Source organism: Denticeps clupeoides, chromosome 12 (assembly GCF_900700375.1).
Source record: "Denticeps clupeoides chromosome 12, fDenClu1.1, whole genome shotgun sequence".
NCBI lineage: Eukaryota > Metazoa > Chordata > Actinopteri > Clupeiformes > Denticipitidae > Denticeps > Denticeps clupeoides.
This window is the reverse complement of record NC_041718.1, coordinates 13,213,785-13,229,247: the sequence shown is the minus strand read 5'-3', so window position 1 is coordinate 13,229,247 and position 15,463 is coordinate 13,213,785. Positions and strand designations below refer to the sequence as shown.

Sequence of the window (15,463 nt, the reverse complement as noted above, 5' to 3'; positions counted from 1 at the left end):
ATGGGCATGAATAAAATATTCATTATGCAACTCAATCTGCCTGTGTGTGTATATGTGTGTGGGTGTGTGTGTCATATCCAGTGGTGGCACAAGAAGATTAGTGAAGCGATGCTACGTCTCGCAAGACTGAATTTCACCAGTCAGTCTGCGTTTCCTCTTCGAAGCATATGGGATCTTCTGCCTCCCATTAATACTCACAGCCTACATATTAAGGCTGGATGATTCTTCATTACATGGGATTTTAAGAGCTTTATTCCTCATGCACCTATTTTGTAAAGACTTGTATGATAGAACAGATGTAGGCAGAACAGATGTCTATTCAACTAACAGATGATTTGATGAAACATGACTTGATGAAGCAACCAGTTAGTTGCAGTTTGTTTGGCTGTCTGACTGTGAAACTTGGTGGACTGGTGTAGCACGGGCCAGGGAAGAACCCATCGAATTTTAGTGAGGGTCCATGAATTTGGTTTCACTCTTTTCCTACAAAATTTCACATAAGCCTAGTTCGTATCACTGATTTTTAAGTTTGATTTTGAGTATCTGGTCAGAGGTGAAATGGCTTTTTGATCAGCAACCGAGATTGACAATGGTTATAAATCATGTAGATGGCAGTAGAGTTCACCAGTGACAGAACAACCAATGTTAGCAACGCAACAACAACAATGATGTATTAAAATCTACTCGGGCAAATAGTTAAACCTAATATGGAAAGCTGCTGAAATACATCCATACATGTACCTATACAAGTTACTAATTAAACATCTTAAAATAAATTAATGGCATTTAACACAGGTAATTTTTGCTCGCGCTTGACAGTCGCCATGTTTGTCGTACAGGAAGTACAAGAACAGAAGCCAATAAGTTTTTCTCACTCGTAACAACAGAGCTGTCTTAAACAGGCGTAGACTCAACTCACCGGCTGGCCTTTGCACTAGGGTCATTTGCATTAACGTTTCTCATTAGCCATAGCGTTTGCAAGATAATTGGCAAATGACTGACTGCCACTTGCTCCACGCCAGAAGAGTTCAACCTTTTAGAAAAATGTGTGATTAATCAGTTCATACTTTTCTAATTGATTCACAGCCCTAGTTATTGGTCAAAATTCTTTATTTTACCATATAAAAAAAAAACCCCTCAAAATCACTGCTGTTCTTGATTCACACTGGAGTGACGAATTGAGATTAAAGAAAAATCCCTTTAAACTTGACTACAATTTGTAAATCTCATGGAACCTGAGCAACATTTAAACACCCAAGACACCCAGCAACCACCACATAGCACAAGCCTTGAAGACAGCTAAGGCAGGAGCTGCACACGCCAGCCTGGCTAAAAATAAGAAATGTTAGCAGGTCACAGAAAATTTCATGGTAATTGGAATCACTACAAGACTGGTTAAAGAGCCAGGAGACTGCATTAGAACAGTGCTTATCTAACGAGAATCTGCTGCTAGTGTGTTTAGGAGGTAATTAAGGCCGACGTGGACTCGAGCTTCACATCTGTTCAGAACCTGGTGAAGGAGGGCGTCTCCGTCAGACCACAGAAGCAGATGGACGAGCACTGGAAAACCGACAGGCTTAAATTTAGCCAGGTGGCCATGTGATCGTGTGCGCTCTAATAGAATCTGAAAGACAAGAAAAAAGGGCAGGTTTCATGTAACTGCATCTAAATTGGATTTCACGCTGTCTGAGGCTGGGTCTTCAAGAACCCAGGTAACTCAACTCAAACACTCGAGCTACTTGGGTGACGTCTTCATAGACAGAGGATGAGGTGGAGACAGGATTTGGTAAGGGAGCAGTGGACAACAGACAGGACCTTCCACAGTGATTCTCACAGCCCGGTGATTTATGTGGAGTGCAAAAATATAAAAAAATTGGGTATTCACATGGAAAACGTATGCATGAATTTAAACTCATTAATACATTAAATTACAACAATAACAACACAGCATGTATTCTGCAATAGAGTAATATTTTATGGTACAATTATCACAGTTCAGTTCTCTATGCTGGATTTCACCAATTTGCATGCTTTTATGCACTGGTTGCTGGGCTGAAAGTAGCTCTGATGCATCTGTGTGGTTTTGTTTCATCCATCCATCCGAACAAAAACAATGCAAAAATATAATATTTTGCAACTGTATTTGCTCAGCAGATTCTTATAGGAAAAAATGTATCCAATTTAATGGAAAACATCAAATAGAGCCACACCAATTTTGTAGGTCCTAAACCTCCCATGGTCACAGTGAGTGGTGGATGTGTCGGTGATGAGAAATATCAAAACCCCCATCCAATCAACCCGCTAAGGTCAGCACCACGTGAAAAGCAAGTTAGGAATGGTCCAATGCACTCAGGGAAACTACAACACACACACAGGTGGTAATGTGATGCGGCGCTATGATATGCTCCAGGCCTGTGGTGGCCTTTGAAACGAAACAGCCGGCACATATCAAAGGGCTGTAACCTGCCCGGACTATTCACACACACTGCATCGGCACGGAACCCACGCGGAAGCCCACATCATCGAAACAGCACATCAAAGACCAGTGTCAGAATCATGCAGCATTCGCAGCAGCTTTAGTGCAGTGGATCAGTCCATTATTCCATGGGATCGATAACGCAGGCGCTGACGGACATTTTTTTTCAGGGTTAAGTAGACGGTCCCACTGATTTACAGTCCCACTGCTGTCCACACAAGGCCGTGTCAGGTGCTTTCGCCTTTTCTCTGCAGGATTTAGGGACCGTTCTCCACATGGCTTCGTACATCAGGGCAGACTCTTCTGCATAATCCTGTGCTGATGCCCATGAATTACATAACATTCCCTCAAGTCTAAAAAGACATCATACAATCGAAGAAAGTGCTCACAGACACACACACACAAAGCGCATTAAAAACATTATGCAAATCACTCTAATCATGCTTAACCAAACTGCCACAGTGGACTGCATGCTTCTGAAAACAGAGTTCACACAGAAAACCAGAGAAAGTAGTCTGTTCCATTTTTTAAAAAATAGAGAGAAAAGAAGAGGGGAGGGGGGCACTGACACATACGCGACAGGACGAGCTGTGTGCTGCTCGGCCAGCAAAGTCACACTTAGTCAGTATCAAGACTCCCCGTGTGCCTGGATCTGAACGTTCACCGAGGACACGACACGGCGACTTCTGAAGTGCCTTCATTTTGGGCTCTTGTGAGGGTGGAAAAATCCAAAGCTCGATATCTAGAGCAGTACAAGGTGTTTTATGCTAAATCAGGTCATTATTTCAGTAGATCAGCTAACCTTTATGCTATAATTATTTATCAGTGTAAAAATATAATGCCTTCTGATGCCTTGGGGTTACATGCATACTTTAATGTGCATGTAACATCTGACAGCAACATAGGCACTACTATAGTAAGCAGAATGTAATATTGTAATAAAATATATTAAATAATTGGTGGGTGAAAAGCTATTCATAATTTCTGCAGGTTTATTTAAATAAATAAATAAATAAGAAATAATATGACTATAATAAACATCACAAAACAGGGGTTATTATTCAATATTTGTATACTCTGGCGTACTATGCTATGACGACAATCCCATCTTCATACATATATACAAATCAATACCTCACCACAGGGAACACACACACACACACACACACACACACCGTTCACACACCGTTAACACATACTCACACCCACGGGTAATATAGAGTCGGCAAATCAGTTCAGAACGAAGGGAGGAAACTGGAGATTTGAGAAGCCAGAGGAAACTAGGGCTGTGGCGACGCGTTGGAGCCAAAAACAAAGAGGGCAGCACAGGCGAGTATCAGCAACGCGAGTGACATGGAGTTTAAACTGTGCAGGAAACGCAATCACTCGCCAAAGATGTGGGTGTACTACATTGTAATAATAAGTTATCCTGTAATGTGTACTTTATACTCTATGTTGGAGTAGGACACCCTAGCTGGGGGGGTGGTGCAAACCTTGCTGATGTTTCCGGCTACTGTTGGTTCTCTGTCCAATATATGACTATATATAGTCACCTTGCAAAAATATTGCCCAAAATATTGGCAAAATAAAAAAATAGTGGCCCCCTGTGGTGAAATCGCCTACACCCTCAGTTGACCAGAACATGCCTTTGTGACTAAAGCAATATAGAAAAACCTCTGTTGGTTCAGGAAGGACACAATGGTGGGCTGCAGGCTTCCATTTCTGCTGTTAATTTTAATAGAAGCAATAAAACACTTTCTGTATTAAAGCCCCCAAAGTTTACATTGGTTATTGTAATCTTTCTGGAAAATTAATCATTAATAATTTTTTTTAAATATTCATTTTTGCCCAGCCCTAGAAGAAGAAAAAAAAATGGGGAGGGCATGCAAACTCTGCGCACACAAGGTCCGAATCGAACTCACAACCTGAGGCAGTGTTGCCCCCCCCACACTGAAACATGTGAAACTGTCACTATGTTTACTGAGTTGTGAATATTGCTGTTGAACCATTTTTACAGAATCACAAAATAAAAGTGTATAAACTTCTCTCACACCCCTGCTTTTAATTACTGTTTGATCTGTATAATTCTTTGCCTTTATTAACCGGGGGCTCTGGAAATGGGGTTAAGCTGTGACCACACTGCATGGTTCTGTCCCGACGGGAAGCTGTCAGTCTGCCTGTTACGCCAGCCAACGCGTGAGGCCGATGGGCCAGTTCCACCACAACCCCTCGAGTTCAAGCCCATTTACCGCACGCATTACCCATAATTCCAGTGGGTCTTTGAGTCCACAGGGAAGCCGCGTTCGGTTCAGGCCAGGCAGCCGGCGCTGCAGCGACTGTCAGCCCTTATTCGTTTCAGCGTGGCCTCCCGGAGACCGACGGCACCTCGCTCCTCGCGTACGCGCTTTAATGTGCTCAGGGACTGATTATGTTAAACACACTTGGCCGCCCGCGCCGCGCCTTCAGAGAAGCCAGTGAGTTCGCTTTAAATGCAGATGTGACCTGGCTGGGCTGCCCTCAGCCTAATGTCCAGATGAGACTTCATCTGTACAGGGGAGGGGGTGCGTGAGAGAGAGACCGGGACAGAAAGGATGTGAAAGCGTTTCAGGTCTGAATGACAAGAGAAAGGGGGAAATGGGGCTTTTGACGGTACCCAGCAGCCCGTGCAGCCCCGCACGGTCCACTGCGCTCGCTCATCCCCGCGTCCTCGCCGTGATAAAAACGCAGCTTAACCAGCACTTTCCCTCAAATCCCTCCTGGCCTTCTGAGAGTGGCGGCTCTCCGAGAGTCTCAGGTGAGAAGCGTGGGGGGTGATTGCACCGCGGGGGGCCCCGGGGCGCAGCTGCCTGCTGCCACTGAGAGATCTCCGGCTCGTGCCGGGGATGGGTCCCGAAATGAGGAGCCCCCTGCTGACCGCTTAGTTAATGCTCAATAAGAGCAGCCAGAACAAAACAAATTAGCGGCGTTATCTAACAAACTGCAGAACTGAGCAATCAAGCTGCGGGTGATCTGCGGCGTCCACACACACACACACACACACACACACACACACGCTCAAAGGCAGCCCTCATTCCATCGCAATTATTAGGGTATCTGGGGTAGTTTGAAGTTGTGCCGGGCAGCCCTGCTGTGAGGAAGCGGGGGTGAGTGAGGGCTGCTGGAGTTCTCCACAGGAGATAAACCATCCGAGTTAATCCAGCACAGGAGGCTGGGGAGGGAGGAAGAGCTGGAGGGAGAGGGAGGGGTGGAGTGACGCTCCACTGCATCAGTGTGATCGTGATTACTGTTACGACGACAATGTGGCGATGATAAGGAAAAAAAAAAAAAACGTCATTTTATTTGCTCATCAAACAGAAGCCATAAAAAATGTCTATGTGCCCAATTACAGTCAGTTTCTCATGGATACATGTTTTGTTTCCATGACTACAAAGATGAACCCTGAACAAAATAAGATAACAGATTTCTGGATAATTGTTACATCAACAGTCATTTCAGATTTGAGTATTTAGACACATCTGTGATGCAAGCCCTCAATCTAGTGATGTGGAATCTTGTCATTCATTTACATTTACAGCATTTATCAGACGCCCTTATCCAGAGCGACTTACAATCAGTAGTTACAGGGACAGTCCCCCCCTGGAGACACTCAGGGTTAAGTGTCTTGCTCAGGGACACAATGGTAGTAAGTGGGATTTGAACCTGGGTCTTCTGGTTCAAAGGTGAGTGTGTTACCCACTAGGCTACTACCACCCTATATTCAATCTGAAAAGGATCAGAGAGTGAGAAAAGCTGAAATAACCTGCCACTGTATTTGGTTTACATGGCTCGCCCAACAGCTTGCACATGCAGTCAGATACACTGTTATTTTTACGCTTAGGTCTCAAAACCTGAGTTACAATAAAGTCCATAAGTGTACCTAATAAAGTGGCCACCAGCTGCACATGCTTCTAACGTATAAATGCACCAATCGATGCCAAATCTTAAATATGTCACACAACTTAATGACTTCCTTGCTCGTGTCCACCCACACTTTTACTGGGCACCGTGGGTCTTCTAAAAATCAATGATCTCCTACTGCAGCCACCCAGCACTGATGCTGGGATGAACACCAATTAAATCTGCAGCGATTTTTACACCACCGCCACAGTCGTTGCTGTAGCGATGCTGCTTAAGAGGTCTTTAAGACCCATATGAAGAAGATATGTTATTTTAAAAGTACAAAGCAGGCTGACAAAAATCTATCTGTTAACCCAGAGGAACAATGGAAGATCAATGAGCGGTGCAGGGTGAGCACTGTGTCCAGTTAATAAGGGAATTGTCATCCTCACTGCTGCAAATGGATCGATATTATGATCGATGCTTCAGCTTTGTGGCCCCAGACAGTGGAAGTTCTTGAAGAGAACAAAGTTTCAGGAGCGACAGAGCAGGTTTGAACGATCAGCAGCAACAGAAGACAATATAAATGCCGACGCAAAGGAAAGAAGGAAGAACCTGAGAGGAATCTGCACCACCTGACCTCCGGAAGACAATGAAATGGAGTAGCACAGTGGAACTACCCTGCATGGAGCGAAAGTCCTTCAGACAGACAAGCCTGTCAGTCAAAAGTCTAATTGAATAACGGACACTGTCTGTTGGCTGAAGGGTCCTGGTAAGATGAGCGAGAGGATTCACGCCTGAGAGAGTCCGACCCATCAAAGGAAGGACAGGATAAGAGAGGGGGACAGAAAGGGACAGGAGGACGGGAGTCAGAGAGAAGATCTGAGGAAAACCCTCGCTTGCATAACGAAGAACCCATCAATTCCATCTCACGGCTCGCTGCTGCCCAGGCGGCGAGGAAGGCCTGAAGCCCCCCGCTGTGGAGGACTTGCCTGGCCTGAACTCCACGCTTGGCGTGACTGCTGACTGCATTGTGTAACAAGGCAGGGCCAGTTGATGGCAGGGCCTCGGGGGGTGAGTGGCGACCGGGACGCTGACAGCTGGACCGCAGTGGGAAAGCACGGAAAAATCAGGACTGTCTGCTATCTCTCTCTCTCTCTAAATATGGGTGGTAGTAGCCTAGTGGGTAACACACTCGCCTATGAACCAGAAGACCCAGGTTCAAATCCCACTTACTACTATTGTGTCCCTGAGCAAGACACTTAACCCAGTAGTTACAGGGACTGTCCCTGTAACTACTGATTGTAAGTCGCTCTGGATAAGGGCGTCTGGTAAATGCTGTAAATGTAAATGTAAATACCCGGCCACCTCACTCTCCCGTGGCGTACGAACCACCCCCAGCAGCACTGTCACCCAGAGATAAGAGAGAGAGTGAAAGTGAAGTGATTGTCATTGTGAAACACTGCAGCACAGCACACGGTGACACAACGAAATGTGTCCTCTGCTCACCCTCGGTGAGCAGTGGGCAGCCATGACAGGCGCCCGGGGAGCAGTGTGCTTTGCTCAGTGGCACCTTGGCAGACCGGGATGGCAGAGAGGGAGCAGGGATCTGCAACCAATGAAATATCCTGAGGAGCATCCAATCAGAGGCAATTTCAACTCTCGGTTTTATATCAATTAAGCGTTCGACCTTGGGGGGAAATATTACGATCATAAGCAGGCAGTCCCAGGAGCGAGGAGGGCTTAAGGCTGCTATTCAACAAACAGCTGCAATCAGTCTTTTAACTGAGCATTGGGATCGGTCTTTCCAGAAATCACACATTAAGCTAAATAACATGCTCTAAAAATTCATTAAACATTATGATATTTTTTTAATTAATTGTATGGTTCATAATAACAGTTGATTTCCGATTTAATGGTTTCATGGTTCAATATACAATATTGAAAAAAAATGTTCTGACTGCAGTCCTACAGTACCTGTTGCCTACTGTTTTCTCTCCTTCCCTCCTATAAGCCTGCTCAGCATCTGTTAGTGATCCCATTGTAAAATATGGTTTGTTGCATTACCATTTTGTCAGGTTCATTTATTTTGGCCAGTGGATTTCTGGGTACTGAAGTCTATGTGTGATGTGCGAGGCTCTAAGCTAATTACTTTTGGCATCTGTTCCGTAAATAGAATAGAAATCAGCCTCCACGATTTCCAACTAACATTACCCAGCTCTTGAAATGATAATCTGACAAATGAAATACAGAGGTCATGACCTCAACGTATTCAATGGCAGACACAGTCGCACATGTAGATTAAAGTAGATGTGGCATGAACGTTACATTTCAAAATACATTATGGCCAAAGTGAAACCAAAACTGAGCACCATATGAACACGTGTTACAGGACCTAAAGCTGAGGTGCAACTCGAATGTCAGCCTTGCATGTGACTTTCAGTACAGGCAGGGCTGCGCAGATACGTTTACAGTCATTAGGGCTCCGCCGAGCCTCTGCTGGCGGCGAAGACTCCGTCAGACGAGGGGCTGGATTTGGGTCAGCATTGGTAAGGCACGGACCCCCCAAGCTCCTGCTCACATTATGATTGTTTCACATTATGCTGGTTCCCACGCATCGTAAAGCTCAACATTTTGACAGACACAGAATCTTTTTTAGACTGGTAATTTACCAGTTTTTAGACTGGTAATTTAAAGCCCCGCCCTTCCGAGCTTTCTAGACTGCCATAAAAATAACCTGCGGGACAGGTGGGGAGGACATTGTGCCGCTAACAGGCGATAAGAGCGGGGACAGAAGGATGAAGTGAGGAATGGAGGGAGCGTGGGCGGATGGGTTTGGCCTGAAATGAGAGATGGAACAAGGTGGAGAGAGGGGAGAGTGGGCGCCCAGTTCTTTTGGCAGGGTTACGCAAGGCCGCGTGAGGGGGCCACTGCCAAACTGGATCTGGTAAATGTCCTGAACTCTGGCCAAACGGCATTAATTATACATGGGCAAACACTGGGTGGGGAAAGAAAAAAAAAAAAAAACCAGCAACACCTTCAGCCCGAGCCCGACTGAGATGCAGAGACGCGAATAAAACCAGTCTTATTTAAAATGATGAAATAAACAGCAGGTAGAGTAACCATGAAGATAAAATTAGCCTGGCAGCACAGCAGGCTATACTAATCAACAATTCTCACTTCTATAGCGGTGGAAGCCAGTGACTGACAGGCGGTGAACTGGCAAGCTGTCTACCCACACACCGAAATCATTTGGACGGCAACGTGGCGCAAACTGGTAAGCAGGCATGATGACGCCTGTACACAAACAGGTCACTGAAACGCTCCAGTCGGTGGGACGCCAGGGGTACAGAGTGGTTCGGCATGTGTGGCTTTCTAGTGCCACCTTGTGGATGAAAATGATGTGGAAACACACCCTATGCCAGACCAAATCTAATCTTAAACTGTTCGAAACTTTATGTTATTTAATTTTCTTTGAATTTTGGTATGTATTTTACGTATTAAAATCACTGTAACCATTGCAATGATAGTATTTTTAAATGATTTTTTTTCGATTTATTATTACATTTTCACTTTATTTATTCTTCTCCTGTTAGGAATCTTGCATTTTGCAAACACTAATGCTAAACACTAAAATAAATATGAATAAAGTTGAGAGTCTCAAACACATGCATCGTTGAATCAATTATTAAGTTATTACTATTGGGCGTTTCTTGATTACTCTTTTTGAGTCGATTGTTCTTGCATTCTTGAGACTACCGCTATCCTGACATAAATAACTGGATGATTACTAACTAATGAATGGACAGATGTGTTTCAGATCTAAAGTTTGCCATTATACAAGAAAATGTATTTGGCTGAATTACCACTCTGCAGTTCTAGCTCCCCCAAGTGGTAAGGAAAGAACAAGAAGAGCATACAAAAATGTCTAGAGCAGGATTTGGACGTAAGCAGTAAGCAGAATAAAAATGAGCCTCTGACTGAAGAGACACAGTGAGGTCAAACTGCTTGTCCATGAACATTCAATAATCCAGGCAGAGCCTCAGCCTAATCAATGGACCTGTCAGACGAAGGTTGTGAAACAGCTGAACTGCCAGACATCAATGTCTTCCTCTTCACTATCAATCATGATATACATGCCAGAATCTTATGGGCTTTCTATAACCATTACACAACACAGGCCTACAAATCACTGAGACATTTTTTGAAAAAAAAAAAAGATATATATATAATATATATATATATATATATATATTAAAGGAATAAAACTAAATAGAACAGAAAAATCCTATTTACAGTAAGATTTACAGACTTAAGTTCAAGTTCATTTATAGAGCACCTTTAAACAACCAATTGGCCAATGAGCTGTACATGGTACATGAGCTCCTTATCCACTATTTATTTATTTATATGTTTATTTATTCAGATTAATCGATGAAAAAAAAGTAAAGCACTCATTTCCAAACCTTTATTCCAAAACAGAACTAAAATCTTTACAAAATGCATGAACATGTTGCTCCTTGAGTTATTGTTATAATAATAAAATAAAAATGGACTAACACAAAAAACATACACATGTATGCTTTACATCTGCCAAATATATAGACTTTTAAAATAAAGTGCCACCTGAGCTGCCAGAAAACACCAGAGACAACTTGTTCTCTGTGCAGATGCACACACTCGCAGACGCACACACTTTTGCAGATGAACACACTCACAAACTCTCACTTACTCTCTCTCACTCCCTTTATTCAAGACACTTTGCATTGCAATGCAAAAATGTGAGCGTGTCCACATGCTGCCTGCTGCAGAAAACAGCCGCTCAGATGGTGTTGATGTGGCAGGGATGCAGGAGTAAGACGTGAAGTGATTGTCACTGTGAAACACGGTGACACAACTAATGTGTCCTCTGCTTTTAACCCATCACCCTTGGTGAAACACAGTGTGAAAGCTCTGCACACGGCACAAGGCTGTGGGCGGAGTTAGTCATCTGCCCCGGTTTTGATACAGCTTTACTTTTTTCATCACGCAGAGGAACCGAGCAGAGTAGTCCAAAGTCCTGTGGTCCATTTTATTGTTTCCTGTACATATAAATAGTGACGTTTTGGTATGTGTACTGTCTCAAGTAAGAGCGATTTACAGCCATTTACCCGGTTGTGGCGGAACTGAGGTGCTGTGAGCGTTATAAAAAGAGTGTGATGGAGACATCAGCAGTGGTGTGAGCTTGTCTTCCAGGTGGATCTTCCTTCTCTGTAAGGTTCACCAATGTCCTCCAGGACATTGCAGCGTGTTGCCGACTGTTTTAGTAATCCGATTTCTATGGATTTAATCGGTGCGTGGTTGATGATTTTTTTTTTTAACCAGTCTCAACACTTCATTCTACAAAAAAAACTTTCATTTACTGGCCGAATAAAATATCTAATGCACACTCATGGACATGCAATGTGCGATTTCCACACTAACATTTAACTGTTGCAGATGTGAGGCCATAGGTCTTTTATTATTACAATCATACTAAAGTTTGCCTTTAAATGTAACTTCCATCCAAGCAACATCACTCAGGCAGCAGCATGTCACGTGGTGTTGTAACCATAAACAGTGTATTAAGGTTTAATGATATTTAAAGAGACAGGATGATAATAATATTAGACATTGTACCGCCCAGGATTCCTCTCAGTTAAAATGTCGAACCTGACCTAATGGTGATATAATGAATGTTATTAATGACTATTTTGGGAATGACTTACACTGAACAGTTTAAACTGTAAATCAAAGTGAAAACTAATATGGTCCTGACCACAGACGCTGACCTAATGCCCACTGTTGCTAGGTGAGTGTAAGCCAATCGCTGACATGGCGGAAGTTTAATTAAAAGAGAGTGCTCTCTGCCCTGTGTCACCCACATGGATATGTGCCAGAGGGCCAGCTGAGGACCTCCTCATGAAAATAAAGGAACTTTCCATGGACATTACATAAACAAAAGCTGGTCAGCTTTCATGGGTTTGGTCAAATCACCAAACAAACATGTTAATGGTGTGTGAAAGAAATACGTAGGTTTGTGCAATATTGCATGACAATTCTACGTGTTACATTAACAATATAACCTAATTAATGTAACTGTTATAAACGTAACTAAATAATTATTCATTTCAGAAAAATGTTAGGATTTTAGTCCTTTTCCATGCATTGTGCAAGTTTCTCCAAGTTGAATTTGATATCATTTTAGACCATTCTTAAACCACAAAGCTTGAAATTTAAGGCTGGTTTCACTTACACACCGATTATAAGTGAGAAAACACATGTATACAAATGCAAAAGTAAAGGCTGTAAATATTTAGCCTAAATAATAATAGTTAATAATAAAAAGCATGCATTTCAGAGGCCACCCAGATCTTTAAATGCACAATGGTCATAATGTCCAGGTCTCAGTAAGGAAGAGGTCTGTGTGAAAACAGGGGTCCTGTGTCAGACAGGGGAGGGTGTGGGGTGTGTTCGACAGAATCCTTACAATCATAAATCAGCAAAATTCTGTGAGACTTCAGGACAGACAGGGTGTCTGTCAAAGGACTGGATCATAAATCAACAACTTCCTCCCTGCACACAAAGAGTCATAACTCTGTGAGACTTCAAGACAGACAGCGTGGGTGACAGTCACCCTGTCAGGGGGGCATGGGGTGGGGGGTGGGTAGAGCTGTGTCCGAGAAAGGAGAAGGGTCAAAAATCTTGACCTTTCCCCCTACACTGACAGGAGGGTCATAAATCAATCAAACGTCTTCACATTGACTTCACATTGGGGGAGCTTGTACTACTAATATATGATGTGATGCTGCTGGACCACTGAAAGAAATAACTGCAACATAGAATCAGTACCATCAATCATGTGCATTCAGAGAATTCTGACAACATTTCCACCCATTTTTTTTTAAATATTACTATTTTTAATGTCCTATATTGTGAATAAGGTTACAGTACCCATCGCCCCCATGTGGTTTCCCAAAACAACTGAATGTGTACTTAATTAAACTTAACAAAATTTTATTTTAAACAAGCAGGCCAACATTTTGCACAAGTTGTTGGCCTCAGGGCTTTCCTTTCCAACACGAGTACTGATTACTGATGTCTGCCACCATTCACTCCAGACCATTGCGATTACAGATTCTGAGATAGCATCTGGCATTGTTAAAGGCAGGTTACCAATGTGGGCCAGCGTTACCCGAGTGCTACGGTCCAGTCGGGGCTCTCAAGGAGGAGCCAAATAACTTAACAGAGGCTGGCCTCCCTCGAGCTCTAAAATAATGATGAGTCCAGCCGCAAGTGCGTGTTCCTCCCAGCCTGGCTGCAGCTTTCGTTACACTATAAAAGACTTATTGCAACACAGAACTCACTTAACAGTCAACAGATCCCCCTGGTTTCTATAGAGGTGGACCAGGTATTGTTTCTCAGCAGAAACCCACACCCAGTTAGAATTATGCCAGCCCACAGTTGAACCAAGTGCATTAACTTACAATTACAGTAGACCGATACAGATCATTTAAAAATGCATGCCGCTACATACCAATTATGATGCAAATGATACTGAATTAACGTGGCTAATAAGTGTGGACACTTAAAGTGACAAAATCCACTTGGATCATTTACAAATTTAACAGGCCTGTAACAATGCTGCAGACACTCAGTTACAGGAGCTCAGTGTTTTCAAAGACAGATGGTCGCCAGTGGTCTCTGGACCATGGCACCATACAGCAGATGTGGGACTGGTGTCGAATTATATGAATGAAAAAAATGCAAGTCAACCACGCACGTCACCCTTTGACCTTCTTTGCTTCTCAAATGTTCCATGTCTGGCTATAGTATGAATGAAGACGCCCGCAGCGTATACGCGAGGTAGTAAGCTGAGCCGCAGCCCACCCATGAGTCGTTTGCAGGTCCCCGTACTTCGGTGACAGCCTGCTGTCGCCGACACGCTACACCACGCGCCGTCATAACAGCAGCAGCTCGCCCCGCTCCCCGCCCCGCTGCCTTATTACTCCCCGTAAGCCAGCGGCCGCCGCCCACATGCGCCCACAGACGGCCTCGCTGAGAGAGGAGAAAAAAAAAAAAAGCAGTACGGCAATCTTCACGCGGTACGCCGATTAGGGGGCTTTCTTCCGCTAAGCCACTGTGTCAGCTCTGAAGCTGGGCAAGAGGCGAGATCGGGGAACCATAAACTGCAGCTTCAACAGCTGGAGATGAAAATGTTTTCCAGGGCTTTAGAGTGTGAAAAAAAAACCCTCTAATTTTCAACCAGAAAAGCTGCAGCAAAGACCTGGATACGAATACACTTCTTCCACTCCGCCTCGGAGACAAATACGTCCTTCCCTCATTGTTGAGGCATATATGCCCGCGACCTAGATGATGAAAATAAATCGAGAGCTGGCAGCGTGGCAGTAGTGCGGCCCGGCTGGAGGAAAAGTGTCACACTGCGGAGAGGCTGGCGCAGAGCGGCGCGTCGCAGTTCTACCGTAGCGCCGCTGTGCCACACATGCGACGCCACCCCTGCCCCTGGCTGCTCATGGGCGTCCCCGCTCTTACCTGTACTTCATGCCCGTCTGGAAAGACACGCACTCCTCCAGCGCCAGGCAGTTCATCTTCAGAAAGTCCTCCATGTTCTTGAGCTGGGCGGCCACGCGCTGCTCCCTCAGCCTCTGCAGCTCGGCCTGGTCGGCCTGCCGCGGTGGGTGGTTGAGGCCCTGCTCCGAGTGGTAGCGGCTGATGCCGCTCCGGATGCTCTCGCTGTAGGACATGGACAGCATCTTGCCGCTCCCGCTGCTGCTGCTCTTCCGAACTCCGCCGCCCGCTCCCACAGGTTTGGGGATCTGCAGGTTTTCGGCAGGGAAATGGCTCGAAGACTTCCGTCGGCCCACCGAGGGGCCGCCCGCGTACCCCCCCGCAAACATACCCAACCCCTCTCGCTCGCGTGCTTACACACACACACATATACACACACCTTCCTCTTCTTCTCCCTCCCTCCCACCTTCACACACCAACCCCCTCTCCACCCGCCGAGCCCTCCGGCAGGCTAACAGTGGCACAGGCACAGGCAAGGAAATATCTGGGACCAGGACCGAGCAG

General features: G+C 44.7%; 1 protein-coding gene across 6 annotated transcripts in view; it reads right to left on the bottom strand.

Annotated features, from left to right (window-relative positions):
• The window catches only part of kcnab2a (potassium voltage-gated channel subfamily A regulatory beta subunit 2a), a 73,680-nt gene that overhangs the window by 26,077 nt on the left and 32,140 nt on the right, over positions 1–15,463 (bottom strand). For 2 of the 6 annotated variants that reach the window (XR_003751490.1, XM_028999528.1), the window contains exon 1: positions 14,924–15,207. The exons of the other annotated variants lie outside the window; for them this stretch is intronic. Coding sequence is in view for 1 of the 2 variants with exons in the window: in XM_028999528.1 (XP_028855361.1) it covers positions 14,924–15,144 (221 nt within the window). In the remaining variant the exon portion in view is untranslated. Of the gene's footprint in view, positions 1–14,923; positions 15,208–15,463 lie in introns of those variants that run through there. 6 annotated transcript variants of the gene reach the window in all.